The 15,816-nt window shown below is 43.2% G+C and overlaps 1 protein-coding gene across 15 annotated transcripts in view; it reads left to right on the top strand.

The window, feature by feature from the left end:
* Positions 1–15,816, top strand: part of ADGRV1 (adhesion G protein-coupled receptor V1) — a 320,555-nt gene that overhangs the window by 99,353 nt on the left and 205,386 nt on the right. For all 15 annotated transcript variants that reach the window (XM_033086930.1, XM_033086929.1, XM_033086928.1 and 12 more), the window contains 8 exons: positions 876–1,131; positions 3,717–3,925; positions 4,506–4,679; positions 5,057–5,239; positions 5,991–6,170; positions 6,787–6,951; positions 14,463–14,580; positions 14,859–14,982. In XM_033086930.1, coding sequence (XP_032942821.1) covers positions 876–1,131; positions 3,717–3,925; positions 4,506–4,679; positions 5,057–5,239; positions 5,991–6,170; positions 6,787–6,951; positions 14,463–14,580; positions 14,859–14,982 — 1,409 coding nt within the window. The remainder of the gene's footprint in view (positions 1–875; positions 1,132–3,716; positions 3,926–4,505; positions 4,680–5,056; positions 5,240–5,990; positions 6,171–6,786; positions 6,952–14,462; positions 14,581–14,858; positions 14,983–15,816) is intronic.

Here is a 15,816-nt window from a genome sequence, read left to right as displayed (position 1 = left end):
CAGGTGTGGTCCCTGTTCATCAGGAACAAATGTTTCACTATGGAAAATGTATTCCAGGAGTGCAGCTCCCACTGGCATCTCTCCTGACAGTGGATTAGCTCTGGGGAAAAAAACCTGGGGATCCTACTGGTCGATAAACTCGATATCTAACACTGAAGCAATCCACCAGGATGTTTCTGGGTTGCACCAACAAGGCCACTTCCAGCAGAGATAAAGCAGTCATTAGCCCACTCAACTGACCACTTTTTGGGCTGCAGCTGGAATTCTGTGTTCAGTTTTGGTCCCTGTTATGGAAAATACATATGGGCAGGCTGGTGGGGGTCCAGACCGGGCCACAAATGGAGTCAGAGGACTGGGAAACCTGTCATATGAGGAAAGGCTGAGAGAACTGTTCAACCTTGAAAGAAGAAGGTTATAGGAAGACCTTAGGTTCAGACCATGTTTCAGTATTTAAAAGGTGGCTACATTGAGGAGACTTACCTTTTACAAGGTGTCATGTTGAAAAGACAAGGGGTAATAGATGCAAGTTACTCCTGGGGAGATTCTCATTGGACATTAAGAAGAAAATTTTTCACCATGAGAGCAATCATCCATTGGAATAACCCTCCCAGAAAAGTTATGGACTCCCCAAAATTGATACTTTTAAGATTGAGCTGGATAAGATGCTGGGCCATCTTATTTAGACTGTGGTACTGCCAAGAAAGATTGGGCCAGAAAATCCTTGTGGTCTCTTCCAACCTTGTATTCTATGGTTCTGTAAGATATGCATGTGTGCATGTAAATGCGTTTTATAACTCATAGAGTTTACAGAATTAAACTCTAGGTTTAACAACACTGACAATAAATTTTTTCCCACCTTCCCTTTAAAACTTCAGATTACATTTTCAGAAGGTCAGGCCCTGTCTACAATCACCCTGACGATTCTTGCGGACAGTGTTGCAGAACTTTCAGAGGCAGTGGAAATCACACTCACCCATATCACCACTGTGGACATTCAAGATACCACAAAAGGAGCTGTCATTGATCCCAAAAGGGCAAGAGCTGTACTTAGCATTTTACCCAGTGATTCTCCACATGGTGTGATTACATGGCATATGGAGTCTCTTTTTGTTAAAATCACAGAGCCAGAAGGTAAGTCTGTTTCTTGATTCTTAGGAAAGAATGCATGTTTTTTCAAAGTCAGCATTATTGAAGTTATAACACTGGTTACATATATATATACACATACATATATATATGTATGTATATGTGTATTCTATATGTATGCATATATATCACTTTTTTATTAAAGTGTAGCATAAATATTCCTTTAAATATGCAAATATGCTGTATTTCACATTGCATACATCAATATTCTCCAACCATTCTTGTTGGAGAGTTAAGTTGCAAATCACTAATGCATAAAATACTTCTGTTTATATAAAAAGCAGAAGTTGCCCGTTTAATGGGATTGCTGTATTGTTTAAAATTATTTACATAGAGAAACTTTCCTCTTGAAGTGGCTCAAAAAGGGTAGCTTTTTGCTCAGATGGCTAGGAGAAGAAAGGAAGCAGAGCAAGAGTGAATTCCACTTCAGGAAAAAGGTGGTATTTTTCTACTTGCAGTTGCATGTTTGATTTGTCTTTCCTCCCAGGCACCAGCAGAAAAGGGTCTCCCAGGCAGTTGGCCAGTGTAGAATTGCCATGATGCTCAGGCTTCTTCCCTCTCTCCTGGCTTAGGGAGCTAGCTGGTATTCTTTGCAGCTCTTCCTGCTGCTACCTGATGTGCTATTCATACTTTACCAACCCAATCAGAATTTTCTAACAATCTGTCCATACAGCAAATTCAATATACAAAAATATTTTTCCATCAGAGTATATTATCACAGGTAAAATATTCTAACGTTCTATTTTCAGGTGAATTGGTGTTGCCCCTTGTTTAGCACTTGGAAATAATGTAAAGGGATTCTGTTGATTTTGTACACATTATAAACATTTATAGTTTGAAATTAGGATTCAAGGAAGGTTTTTATCTTCCACTGGTTACACAGAGTTTTTTCCCAATCTTTAACTGTTGTATTTTTAATGAATTATACACAAGTGCTATCTGTGAAATAATATCTTGTTACAGTAACTGGCTAGAAGTAAAAACTTTTTCATTTTACCTCTTTCCATTTCTCCAGTCATAAATGCACCACTTTTAGCCAGATTATGTGTTTCATCATTTATTGATTGGATAAGATTTCAAATCTGCTTTCCCAAAAGTGGGCTAAGCCTGACTGATATAAGTCTATTTAACTTCTTTAATATTTGAGTTAAGGAACCATTACGTTTACAGCCAGAATGACTGCCCTCAATACCACTTTCTGTATTAGAATCAATAGTGGTGGCCTAGGCATGAAAGGTCAGGCTAATTATTGAGATAGAAGTTTTCGAGGATAACCGAATAAAAGTAGAAGTGTTGAGGTAATAATTTGTGTAACACACGTATAAAACCACAGCTATTCTATATCTTCTTCTAGATCCAGTTTTAAAATGCAAAATATCTCCAGATGTAGGTACTGTTTTGTGTTTTCACACCAATTGTGTGTGCTCATCAGCTTAAGCCCTGGACTTATCCAAGGACTGTTGTGTCACTGAGTAGAATTGAAGTGGGCTCTAGCAAGCAGCTCTGGTAGTTAGGTGAGCTGAAAATCAAGCAGGCCAAGGGTTAAAATAGGGCTTCCATAGGGCTCCATCCTAGTCTCAGTTCTTTTCAACATCTTCATGAAGGACTTGGATGCAGGACTCTTAGGAATACTAAGTTTGCTGACAACATTAAATTGGGAGGAGCTGTTGACTCCCTTGAGGGCAGAGAGGCCCTGAAGAGAGGCTAAATTAGAGAGACCTTGAAAAATTAGAGCACTGGGCAGTCACCAAGCTTATGAAGTTTAACAAGGGAAAGTGCCAGATTCTGCAGGGATGGGGCAACCCTGGAGGGATGGATGGACAGTCTAGGGAATGAGATACTGGAAAGCAGCACATGAAAAGGGAGCTGGGAGTCCTGGTCTGTGGCAAGTTGAACATGAGTCAGCAGAGCCCAGGCATCCAGGAGGGCCAAACGTGTCCTGGGGGGCATCACAGACAGCATCACCAGCTGGGCAGAGGAGGGAGTTGTCCCACTCTGGTCTGCACTGGGGCAGCCTCACCTCAAGTGCTGGGGGTAGTTTTGGGCACTGCAACATAAGAAAGACATTAAACTATTAATACAGCCTGCAGAAGAGGGTCATGAGGATGGTAAAGGCTTTGAAGGGAAGCTGTATGAGGAGTGACTGAGGTAATTTGGTCTGTTCAGCCTGGACAGGAAGAGACTTAGAGGAGACTTCATTGCAGCCTACAACTTCCTCATGAGGGGAAGAGGAGGGGCAGACACTGATTGCTGCACTCTGGTTCCCAAGGATAGGACTCAAGTAAATTCCCCAAGCTGAGTTTGGGCAGATTTAGGTTGGATATCAGTAAAAAGTTTTTTACCCAGAGCATGGCTGAGCTGGGTCCTCAGGGAAGTGACCACATCACCAAACCTGACAGAGTTCAAAAAGTCTTTGAACAATTCTTTCAGGTCCATGGTGTGATTCTTAGAGTGTCCTGTGAAGGGCCAGGTGTTGGACTCCGATGATCCTGGTGGGTCTTTTCCAACTCAGCATATTCTATGATTGCAAAACAATCATATCTTTAACTTTTTCCCTCTCCTTACTATAGGGCAGGAGAATTCAACTACTGTTACTCTACAAATTGTTCGAGAACAAGGATTTGTTGGAGATCTTGCAGTTCAGTTGAGCAGTGCACCGAACTTTGAACTCCCCACCTCCAACCGAGCAACAGAAAATGAAGATTATATACTGGAAAAAAAAACAGTCATTATGGAAGAGAATTCAACAACAACTTCTGTCATAGTCACTATTTTGCCTGTGAGTAGCCTAACTTCTTTATCTATTAATATCTTCTAAGGAAATGGCAATGGTACTGATTTTAAACTAGTAGTATGACTTAACATTCTGGAAATGGTTATGCTGGGATTCTTGCAGCTACCTCTTTCAAAAAAAACATTCTTAATTATCATTGGGAATGAGCCAGATTATTTTCTTTATTATAGTTACAAAATTTACTTAAAATAATGAAAAAGGAAAAAATATTATGAATATTCTTTAAATATATTTAAAATGGAGATACTGATTTTCAAGTCATGGCGTGGTTTCTGAGATCTAGCTGACTTTCTTTTAGTTAACAGTGACAGATGACAGCCAGGACAGCTTTCCACTGTTGTTGCAGATCTGGAATCTGACTTGTCAGCTTCAATTTCAAAACCTCAGCAAAAGTAGTCTTTTACATATTTCATATGATATGAAGCGAGGGATTGGTTATATGGTCCCAAATGCTGAGAAATTTTGAACAGTAAACAATCTACAAAAGTCACCTGTATTATAAACTTGCAAGGTATCATTAAAAAAAAACCCAAAAAACCTACAACATTTAAAACTTCTTTTTCAGGACAATATTCCAGAATTACAGGAAGGATTTATAATCAATATTACTGATGTGCATCTGATCATGTCTTCCTCTGGAGGTCAGCCAAGTGTGAAGAGGTTTGGATTAGAAATAGCTGAAATAACAATTGAAGAAAATGACGATGCCAGAGGAATATTTAATTTTAATGTTACAAAGGTAAGTAAGTCCAAATGAAAAACATGTAAAGTGGCTTTTGAGCAATACAGTCTGATTCCTCAGATGACTTCTAAAAGTGTTCTGATAGGCTCTATCATGCTAAAGATAAAATGACCAGATACCAGACAAACAATTCTTTCTTAAGAGGTTCATTACAAATATACACTGAATATATTATGGATCTGGCAGTGCTGAAACCAATGTCATGAAAGGGATCTCAGGAGGTCATTTAATCCAGATTTTTGCTCAAGGTCAATGCTAAGTCCAGACCATTTTACAAGTACTTATATATTTCTTAATTTATTTTTAACTGCAAGTCAACTTAAAAAAAAAAAAAGAGTTTGTTGAGACATTGCAGTTTCTGTTTGAATGTACAGGATATCACTGGAGCTGTTTCTGGTTATGAGGTACCACCACCACAGAATGTACTGAAACTCCCAGTTGTTCGACAGGCTGGGAGGTTTGGGTCAGCAACTCTGTACTGGGAAGCCATTCATTCAACTGCCAGCTTTGAAGACTTCACACCATCATTTGGAAACCTTACATTTGCAGATGGGCAGGTATTTGCTTGTTGAAAGTTTACCTGACTTTGGGTTACCAACTTAAGACTTTTTGTGTGTTTTCCTCTAGCAGAATTTTCACTGAAAACATATTATTTATGGCCTTATATAAATTAATGATGCTCCCAGCTTCAGTTCTTTAACATGGAGAGCCAGAATATTCATAAGCATTGGCTTGTGTGTCTGATACTTGGGCAAGTGAGGGCAAAACTTCTAATAATAAACCCTGTTACACTGAAAATTTGTAGCAGAATCCATCTTCACTATAAATTCTCAGAATAAGCCTGTATGTTTTCTTAGCTGTGTTCCACGCATAATTTTAAATTTCTTGTTACACCTGAGAATACTTATTGTATGCAATGGATTTTGATTCTAAGTGTATATAAGCAGTCTTTGGCAAAGGGAAGGATATGCACAGAGTGCAGAATTTTGACTGAATATTGGCAATATTGTCAACATTCACTTTCTGTTGAGTACCAAAGCAGTGCAGTCTGCTGGTTTTAACAAATAAGATTTACATTGATGGACTTAAAAATCACTACTGAAATTATGTCTTCTTATTATAAATATACAACCATAAGAAGAAAAATCAGCAAGAGAACAATGTCTGATTCTCTATTACTAGATATAATAGCAATATATAATAATAACCTATTTTAAATGTTTTTCAAACAATTCACAGAATATTATAAATGAAGCTTTGTTTTGTTTGGTTTCTTTTTTTTTTTTTTCCTTTTTAACATTTCTACAGGCTACAGGAGAAATAGAAATTACAATCATAGATGACAATGAAGTTGAATTCCTTGAGATATTCAAAATTGCCCTAGTGAGGGTAACAGGTGGTGCAAGACTTGGGAATGACACCCTGGTAACTGTCGCTATTCCACCAAATGATTCCCCTGTTGGAGTATTTGGGTTTGAAGAAAAGAATGTAAGTTTGATTTAGGTGGCACTCCTTTCTGCTAGAGTTGGAGACTGGGTTTGTGTCACTAGCATATAGCTGATTTTTGTAAGCCTTCACTGCAGTGATTTAATTGAAATTATATTAGTGCTTGTCTAAACCTAGCTGTGCAGTAACAAAAGTGCTGCTGCATAAATATAGATTTCTGCACGATTGAATCAATTTACTTCACTATACTAACAATTTGGGGCATCCTAGGTTAGATTTCTGGTAGTCTGTGTATCAATCTGCATTACTGAAAGTAAAATTTGGGAAGAAATTACAAAGTGTATCTCATCTTTGTTCTTGCAGTGCTTCTGCTCACCATTTTGCTGGTGCTGAGCCTGCTGGTGACATTGTCTGTAATTGTTTTGAATCAGAGCATACAGAAATCACTTGAGTAACTAATCCTTGCTAGCAGAATTCCACACACTCCTTATACCGATTATGTTCCTGTTCGTTTTCCCTCCTATTGTTCAAAATTGTCATTGATAATGTTTTCTGTTGTTTATCTCAAATATGTATCCATGTCATTTGACATTATCAATGTAGTTTTTTATTTTTTCAATACAACCTTTCCCATGTTCTCCTTCTCTTTCTCCATCAGGTAACTGTGAAGGAACCTCAGATACCTGATGACTCTGCTGGAGTTGTTTTGCTCAATATAAGTCGAAGTCAGGGAGGACGAGGAGCAGTTACAGTGTTATGGATCCTCGAGGAAGCAGCCAGATATGATCTGGCTCCTCTAAATGGTACCCTTCATTTCAATGAGGTATTTCAGACATGGCAGTAACTTATTTACTATTAGATTTATAAATACATCCTTCTACTTGTGTGTTTGTATGGTTGTTGTTACATGTTTTTAGAAGTAGGGGGTTGCTAAGTATTATACACTGGTAAAAGGTCAGTTTGAACTACTGGGATTAGCAGTTTTCAGGCTTCTTTCAAGCTGTAAAGGAAAACTGACATGCTCTTTTAATGCAACGTAATGTGCCAAAATGAGCACCAGGAAGGCTGCTCTTCAAATCGACACCATTTTTACAATTAAGAAAGAGGACCTGAAATCTACTGAATGTAAATAATGATTACAGAAACATTTATTCCACTTGTTGCCTTCGTTGGGGGGAAACGAAGGCAAGTGGTGACCTGGTTAGAGTGGGCCACGGCGAACACACACACATACACTTTTACAATCCCAGTCGCCGGACAAATCACTCGCTACACTGATGCAGTCGACGGTGAAATGCATTTATTTCTCGGCAAACACGGGCTTAAGTAACTTCGATACAGCTGTGATTGGCTAATACCATGGAGAGGGCGGGGCCTAACTCCTCGTGCATAACGATGTCTTCTGAACGAACTTTCTAGCTCACCACATTTCCCCCCTCTCCGTGACCGATTAAGCCTTCGCAGCTGTGCTAAACTGATGTTAGTAACAACTCGTGAAACATATTAGTAACAACACGCGAACTATTTTAAACGTCTAAATGCAATCGCAACTTGGTTATAACTTATCTAGTCCAACAATGAAAAGGGAACCGAACATTAACACGGGTACAACAACTGCAACTAGTCCCACTAGGGTGAACACATGGGTGGTAAACAGAGCTGTTGGGTAAACAGGGGAATTGAACTGGTTTCATTGTCGGAGCATTTGGCCGTGACGTTGGAACTTGTCTTCGAGTTCTTTGCTTGGCTGATGAAGCAGGTTTGGCAACAACAGAACACCAAAGCACGAAGATGGAACGCAAGGCTGACAAGATGGATCACGGCGGTGAACCTGTCAAAAGAAACTCAGAGGTCTTGTTAGTTTCATCGGTTTTGTTAAACAGCATGGGCTTTATGGATTTTAATGGGCACCACTTGATGACATCATCTTTCCTTACTGCTGCGTACCCTCTGCCCGTTACAACTAGCTTCCAACCTGTTTCCCATTCTCCCAACTCGTTCTTAATACTTACTGGTGGACCTTCCTTGGTGGCTTCTACAGCCCAGTGCTTCTGGGAAGGGGCTTGGTTTTGGTCTCCTCTGGGGAATTGATTCAAAGCGAGCAAAGCGGTCGCCAATAGGCGTGGCTGATCAGGTGGGGGAATGGCGTTGGTAAACGCTTCTGCTTTGGCTAAAGTCTCAAGCTTGGTCTTTAGGGTTTGATTGGCCCTTTCAACTATTGCTTGTCCTGTGCTGTTGTACGGGATGCCCTTTTTTAAGGTGATGTTCCATTTGCTGGCGAATTCTCGAACTGGTTTGGAGGTGAAATTTGTCCCGTTGTCTGTTTTTATTTGCTTTGGGATTCCGAGCCAGGCCATAGCCGTTAACCAATGCTGGACGGTGGCTTTAGAGTTGGCTTTCGCGTGCTGGGTTGCGACGATCATATTGCTGTAGGTGTCAACTGTTACAGCAAGCCATGCTCTGGGTTTTAACAGCTGGCATAATGTAAAGTCTGTCTACCAGATCTCCGAGGCTTTTAGGCCTCTGGGATTAACGCCGCTGGCCCACAAGGGTGACTTTTGGCAGTATGGACAAGTAGCGACGATGTGCTTGGCGTCCGTTACCGGGATGTTACACCGTTTGACGAGCGCCTTTGCTCCCACGTGAAGTGCTTCGTGCAGTTGACGTGCTTCCTCCAGGGTCCAAATGCCCTTCACTGCTGCATCAGCCTTATTATTACCTATCTGGTAAAACCCTTTAATTGGACTGTGGCTGTTAACATGTACAACTGACACGGTGCCTTGACGGGAATAAAGTGCTTCCTCAATCATTAAAGCAACCGGTGAAGTAGAGACGCCTGGGTTGGACATTGCTTGGCAGAGCTTCGCAACAAACATGGAATCGGTGACGATGTTAAGATGATCGGTTGGGAATAGGTCGCATGCCAACACTACTGCTGAGGCTTCAAGTAACTGGACTGATAAAGATCTGTCCATCATTTTAACACATTGCCACTGATTTTGTTCTTGCCACACCACGGCTGCGGTGGAAGTTGATGAAGATGCGTCGGTGAATATGGTTAGGCCTGGCAAGGGTCGATCTCGGACCTTCGGCGGGAGGTCTATGTCCACGATGGTTAATAATTGAGCCCACGGGGGCTTCGTGGCGTAACCGAGTTCTCCTGCGAACCCGAACAGAGCTAGGGCAAGGCACTCTGAGACCGCTACAGATGATGACAAGATCTGTTTTCGGAAGGGTAAGTATATTTTCGCCGGTTCGCAACCCAGATGGCTCAAGGCGAGTTTTCTACCCTTCATGATTAGGTTTCCGATGCATTCCACTCCTGGGGTAAAGGCTCGCGATGGTCTTCCGAGGACTACCCACTGCACTGGTTTTGCTGATTCTGGAGATCCCTGTGCTAATACTCCGACACCCCCTTCTTTTGTAAAATGCACGTATAAGTCCAATGGTAGATGCGGGTTCCATCTGGAGAGGACTGCGGTGGACAACTGTTTTTCGATGCAGTCAAGCGAGTGAGTGGCTTCCTCCGAAATGGTTTTCTGTTCCCATGGGTGTTTGCCTTTTAGGAGGTCATATAAGGGGGACATGACTTCCGGTGGAACAAGGATGATGTTACGCAGCCACTGCAACGACCCTACTACCTGCTGTGCGTCGTGGAGTGTCTTGATGTCGCGGCGGATTTTGATTGCCGGAGGCGACACGTAGGAGCTGCTGATCTTCATGCCCAAGAACGTGACTGACGGACCTCTCTTTATTTTCGCCTCTGCTATTTTGAAGCCGTTGGTTTTCAGGACTTCGGAGACTGCCATTACGAGGTCGTCCACTTGGCTGGGTAGAGGGGCTGCTATTAAAATGTCGTCCATGTATTGTATGACGGTGGCTTGGGGGTTTGCCGATCGAACTGGCGTCAGGGCTCGACTCACCACGATTTGGCAGATGGTGGGAGAGTTTATCATGCCTTGAGGAAGGACCTTCCACTGGAATTGGAGGTTGGGTTGCTGTCCATTGGGGAACACGATGGAAAAGGCAAACCGTTCTCTATCTCGCTCGTGCAGGGGTATGGAAAAGAAGCAGTCTTTGATGTCAATTACTGCACAGGGCTGATTTGTTGGGATGAAGGAGTTGCCGGGTAGCCTTGTTTGTACAGGGCCCATTGGCTGGATTTTCTTGTTGACAGCTCGCAGATCGTGAAGCAGGCGGAAGCCCTCGCCGCTGCGCTTGGGTATAACGAACACAGGAGTGTTCCATGGGGAGACGGATGGTTCGATGTGTCCTTTCTCTAGGTCTCTTTGCACCAGTTGTAGAAGGATGGACATTCGAGGCTTGGGTATGGGCCACTGCTCGACATATACGGGATCTGATGACTTCCAAACCAGCCGGATTGGGATTGGCGGGTACGCAGCAGTGGCCCTCAGGGTAAATTTGTCACCCTGACATTCATCTGAGCTAGAGCGTCTCGCCCAAGCAGAGGTCGAACAAGCGGGTCATCGGGGAGAACGTACACATAGACTCGAACTTCTGCGTCTGTTCCGTCGTGCACAGTAATTGATATTAACTCTACGCTCCTTTTTGCAGCGGAGGCTCCTCCTACTCCTCTCACTGCAGGGGCATTTTTCAACTTCCAACTCGGGGGCCAGAGCGACTGTGGGATGGCTGTGACATCTGAACCAGTGTCGATTAGGAAGAGTATCTGAATGGTGATGTTACTGTGTCGAGAACGATCTGCTGGGCTTCTGTATTTATACTCTCGACAGGTTCCCCAGACTACTGGTGGTTGGTCACATTGTACTGCCAGGGCCACCCAGGGGTTCCGCTCTCCGAGTCGTCTTTCGGGGGAATAAACACCATGGGCTGAGGTTGGGGCAATGGTTGAGGGAGTGGTTGCTGTGGAGGTAAATGATGGGTCATAGGGTTGGTGGCTCCCTGAGGGATTAACTGGTTCGGGGGCTGCCCACTCCATGTGGGGCTGATATAGCTGGGCCGCCGGGTGTTCCAACTGGGAGGAGGCTGCTTGCGGCCCGCCTGCCCCCTCCCCTGCCCGTTTCCCTGTCTCGGGTTTGAACACTCTCGGGCAATGTGACCCCTTTTACCGCAGGCCCAGCAGGGTCCTCTTGGTTTTAGGTGTAAGGGACTTATAGGCAGTGGTTGGCCTTGGTTAGGATTGCTTCGGACAGTCATGACCTCAGCTACGGCGGCACTGACTGCGGCTGGGAGTGGAGCCAGCATGGCGCCGACCGTGGCTTGGACCGGGGCTAAGTTCTCCTCCCTCGCAACGTGCTTAATTATTGTCGCAAGACTAGCGCCCGATGGTACCGAGCGCAAGAGCTCCTTGGTGTACTGGTTACACTGTTGCCGGATGCACCCTTCGAGGACTGGGCCTTTCGCCTCTGGTGGTAAGTCCGAGGCGTCTACGGCTGCTTGGAGGCGATCCACAAAATCGGTAAAGCGCTCGCTTGCATTTTGCTTAATGGTGGTCCATGGAGCCGGCTTGGCTACAATTCTGCAAGTGGCGCGAATGGCCTCTCTGGCCGCGCAGGTGGTTGCGGCGATCTCGGAAGGTCGCAAGCCTTGAGCTTGCGCCTGAGGGCTAATCATCTGTGGATCGCGACCCATCAGCCACGTCAGGCTGGAGTGACGCAGCGGGTGCTGGTCTCCGCTGACTCGGGCAAGCGTTTTCTCCAAGTTGTCCTCCCATTCTTGTTTGAACACAATCATTCCCACTCCATCAAAGATCATACGGCACGTTTGTTTGATGTCAAAGGAGAGCATATCATCATTACCGAAAAGGCTGTCGATCAGGGTAGAGACCATGGCCGAATTGATGCCTTTCTCGGCAATGGCTTTAACTACCACTTGCACTTCTTTAGGGTTTACGGGGGAGTAAGCCGGCAAATTGTTATCTATCCTCCTAACCGGGAAGATCCGCACCGCGGTTTCGGGTCTATCAGCGAGTGCCGTTTGGACCTTTTTCCAGTCTGTGAGCGGCATGGATTTGGATTGACCCCTTTTGGTTGCGTGTGGTGTGGGCGAGCCGGTATGTTTGATGGGAACAGCTGGCGCATAGCTTCTATCAGAATCGGACTCCGATTCTGTACTAAATATGTAGTGTTTTGCGTGTCTTTGTTTTCCCCACCGCTCGTGCCATGATGTTTGCTCGGCCCACCCGGACTCGCTATCCGAGTCGGAGGAAGTAGAGTGATAGGGAGCTTCCAGCCGCCGGTGACTCTTGCCCGAACTCCGCCTTTCTTTTCCCCCTCCCCTTCTCTGTCCTCTTTTGGGGGGGTCTCTCCTCCTCTGAGGGGAGTATCTTGGGGCGAGCTCTCCGTTTGGCTCTCGGGCTCTCCTCCCTTTCGTTGTCTGCGCCCCTCCCCCCATGTTCGTTACTGCACGTGCGTGAGGTGGGTGGAAGCTCTTGGCCCCGCCCCTCGCCCTCAGGCTCGGCGCCGTCTTGGGGCGCATAAGGGGGTGGTCTTTTTAAAATTTCGTCAGAGTCCGCTTTGTTAGAATTGTTTCGAAACTTGGAAACACTTTCATCATCTGGCGATAGCTTAGTGGTTACTTTAGAGGTGGAATTAGCGGACTGGGGCCGTGAGTAGTTGTCAGTTTCTAGCAGCGCGCTATCGCCGATCGCAGTTTGAGTCGCGGCAACCACTCCTACTTTAGGTGTGAATTTTAAACAGGCTCGGGCTGCCCGCCAAGTTTCTTGCTCTGTCAGTGCTCTCTCCAGAGCCTTCATTACTTTTCCCCAGGTCTTTAAATATTTGCTAGAGCCGGAGGCAATTACGTCGTTAGCGAGTGCGGTAGTACACTCCCTCCAGCACCCTGAATGCAGGATGTCTGCGGGATGCTCTATCGCCCTCAATTTTAACAACCGCGTGATTACGTAATCAAAATCCCTGAATTTGCATTGGATGCCACATTGCCTATGCAATTGGGGAACTACCTTGCCAAGCGCATCCATTTCTTGGCGGTACGTGAGCGTCCTCACCGTTGGGGTCAGATCCAGCTGCCTCGACCGCCCACCTCCTCCAGCGCGAGTCCCGTCACCCGGATCGCCCTCAGCCGCGTGTATCGGGGGCTATTCCCTCACCCGAACACCTGGGGGTGATCCCGGGTTTCAGCACCACTATGTTGCCTTCGCTGGGGGGAAACGAAGGCAAGTAGCGACCTGGTTAGAGCGGGCCACGGCGAACACACACACATACACTTTTACAATCCCAGTCGCCGGACAAATCACTCGCTACACTGATGCAGTCGACGGTGAAATGCATTTATTTCTCGGCAAACACGGGCTTAAGTAACTTCGATACAGCTGTGATTGGCTAATACCATGGAGAGGGCGGGGCCTAACTCCTCGTGCATAACGATGTCTTCTGAACGAACTTTCTAGCTCCCCACACCACTACAGTATCCGGCATCTTAAAGAGAAAATTTATATTGAAGGGTGTGAGAAAGAAAAAGAAATACTTAAAATCTGCAGATTTAAAGAAAAAAACAACGACCCAAAAAGCACCTTAATAACTTTTCAACTAGACAGTGTTGTTTAATTTGTATTTAATGGCAGATTAGACCTCTGAAGTCAGAGTCAAAATATTGGATACTGATACTATGTTAATATTGATACTTTGTAGTCAAAATATTTATTGAAGAAAAGTATTTTAACAGAGCATAATTTATTTTCTTTCAGTACAAGCTTGTTTTTCATTAAATAAATAGTCATGCTGGTTGTTTTATTTTGAGTCAACTGGAAAATAGATTTTTTTTCTGGTAAAACCATCAGTATCTGGCAAAGTTTTGCTATCCTTTCTCTACCGGTAGGCTTTGACATTTTGTCCTGAACTTTTATATATTCTTAAGTATAAGCATACAAATCTGTATGCATGGTATACTAAATTTACGCCATGTGTTTGCCACTTCCCACTGACAAAAAGTGGACTAGGCAGAAATTTGACTGACATATCTAATCTCAATAATGTACTAACCCATAGAATATGTGTGTACTATTGAATATGTGGTTTTTCTATAAAAAGTTTCCTCAAAGTTGAAAACATCCATATGAATACAATTTCAAAGGATTTTAGATCTTTATTTAGTTGAAAATAGTGAGGATATTTTTAGGGTGGCCCACAATGTTTGAGAGACAATTTTAACTGTTTATTAATCTGTGAGAAGCAATTTCAGCCAGATCAGTTATCTGATATTTTAAAAAATACTAGGGAATATGTCAAGCATTCTTAACACTTGATATGTTAAAAAAACCCTGATTTAAATACTGTATTTTGTTTAATTTCATTTAATATATATTGATTTCTTTCTGGTCTTTACATGATGCAGACTGAGTCCCAGAAGATGATTATTTTACACACAATACAAGATGGTCTGTTGGAAGGGAATGAAACATTTACCATTCAGCTAGTCTCTACTGGTGGTGCAGAGATATCCCCTGTACATGGTAAAGAGTTAATTCAGTATCTTCTGGTTTTAGATATTCTATGGGAGAACTATTCCAAGTCTGTTCATACTATTTTAGTCCGGAGTGCTTAAGTATTTTGTGTGCAGCTAGTTGGTTGCAATTTTGAATGTCAGACATTTTCCCTAAGTCCCTTGTCTGAAGAAGTCAGAGTTCCACAGGCCCTCTATGAAGCTGATGTTTAACCACTCACAAAATTTACCAAAGGTGGTTCATGGCTTAGTTTTCACTTACCATGAGAGGAATTTTTCTCTTTATAGGTGTTGCAACCATCATTATTATTGGAGATGAAGGAGCTTCTGGGGTGGTTGGCATAGCCCATTCATCCAAGCACATTTTGATTGGAGAACCTTCAGGAAATTATAATGGAACTGCTCTTATTAGGTGGGTATATCTCTCATTTTTTTCAAAGAATGAACAATAGCCCAGATTCAAAAGTTATGAGACTCCACATTGGCAAGAATTTATTGAGTACTGCATTTTATCATTTTATCATTTCTATAATTAGAGCTATTTTAAAAACTAAGTGATTAGTTTTGAGGAAGGGCAGAATATGCCATGCATATGTCCTATAAGTATTAATGGGGAGGTCCAAATATTCCTATCTGTCTGCAAGCTATTTGCAACATCAATGCACCAAAGGAAAGAGGAAGTTACACAAAGGAAAAGGGTAAGGAAATGTGGCATTTGAAAGTGTTTTGTGCTTTCACAAACCTGATTCAGGATTTGTGCCTGAATAATATTTCAGCAAATTGCTATGTTCTAGCATAAACAATATGGGTATAGAGTTTTTGGTGGAAACAAGATGCAATTGTTTTATTCAGTCAACTGAAAACAGAAATTGAGAGTTTTAGATACTTAGAATAATCTTCTAAGAGCATTGCAGAAAGTAGTAGTCTTTCTACGACACTTCCAGCAAATATAAAGCAAGAGAACACCTTCTGGTCCTGGCCGAAGAAGCCCAAAAGACAAAATAATTCTTTGTGCAAGAAGTAGTTTAAGATTGTGTACCCACCAGTGCACCCACTAGAATGATTTACTCATTTCCTGCTGTGAGATATGGCTTGAGAGGAGGGCAAAACAGGCTCAAAACTTTAAAGGATATAAAGAAAACTTTATTAACAAAATTAAAAGAAAAATAATAAGAAAAATCAGAATAAACTGTCAGGACACTTCTTGTCCCCCCACACCCTCTTTCCCGCTGCAACGTGAAGAGAC

The sequence above is a fragment of the Catharus ustulatus genome, unplaced genomic scaffold, assembly GCF_009819885.2.
Source record: "Catharus ustulatus isolate bCatUst1 unplaced genomic scaffold, bCatUst1.pri.v2 scaffold_74_arrow_ctg1, whole genome shotgun sequence".
NCBI classification, from domain to species: domain Eukaryota; kingdom Metazoa; phylum Chordata; class Aves; order Passeriformes; family Turdidae; genus Catharus; species Catharus ustulatus.
Note: the sequence above shows the minus strand (reverse complement) of the source record. Positions and strands in the feature narration are given on the sequence as shown.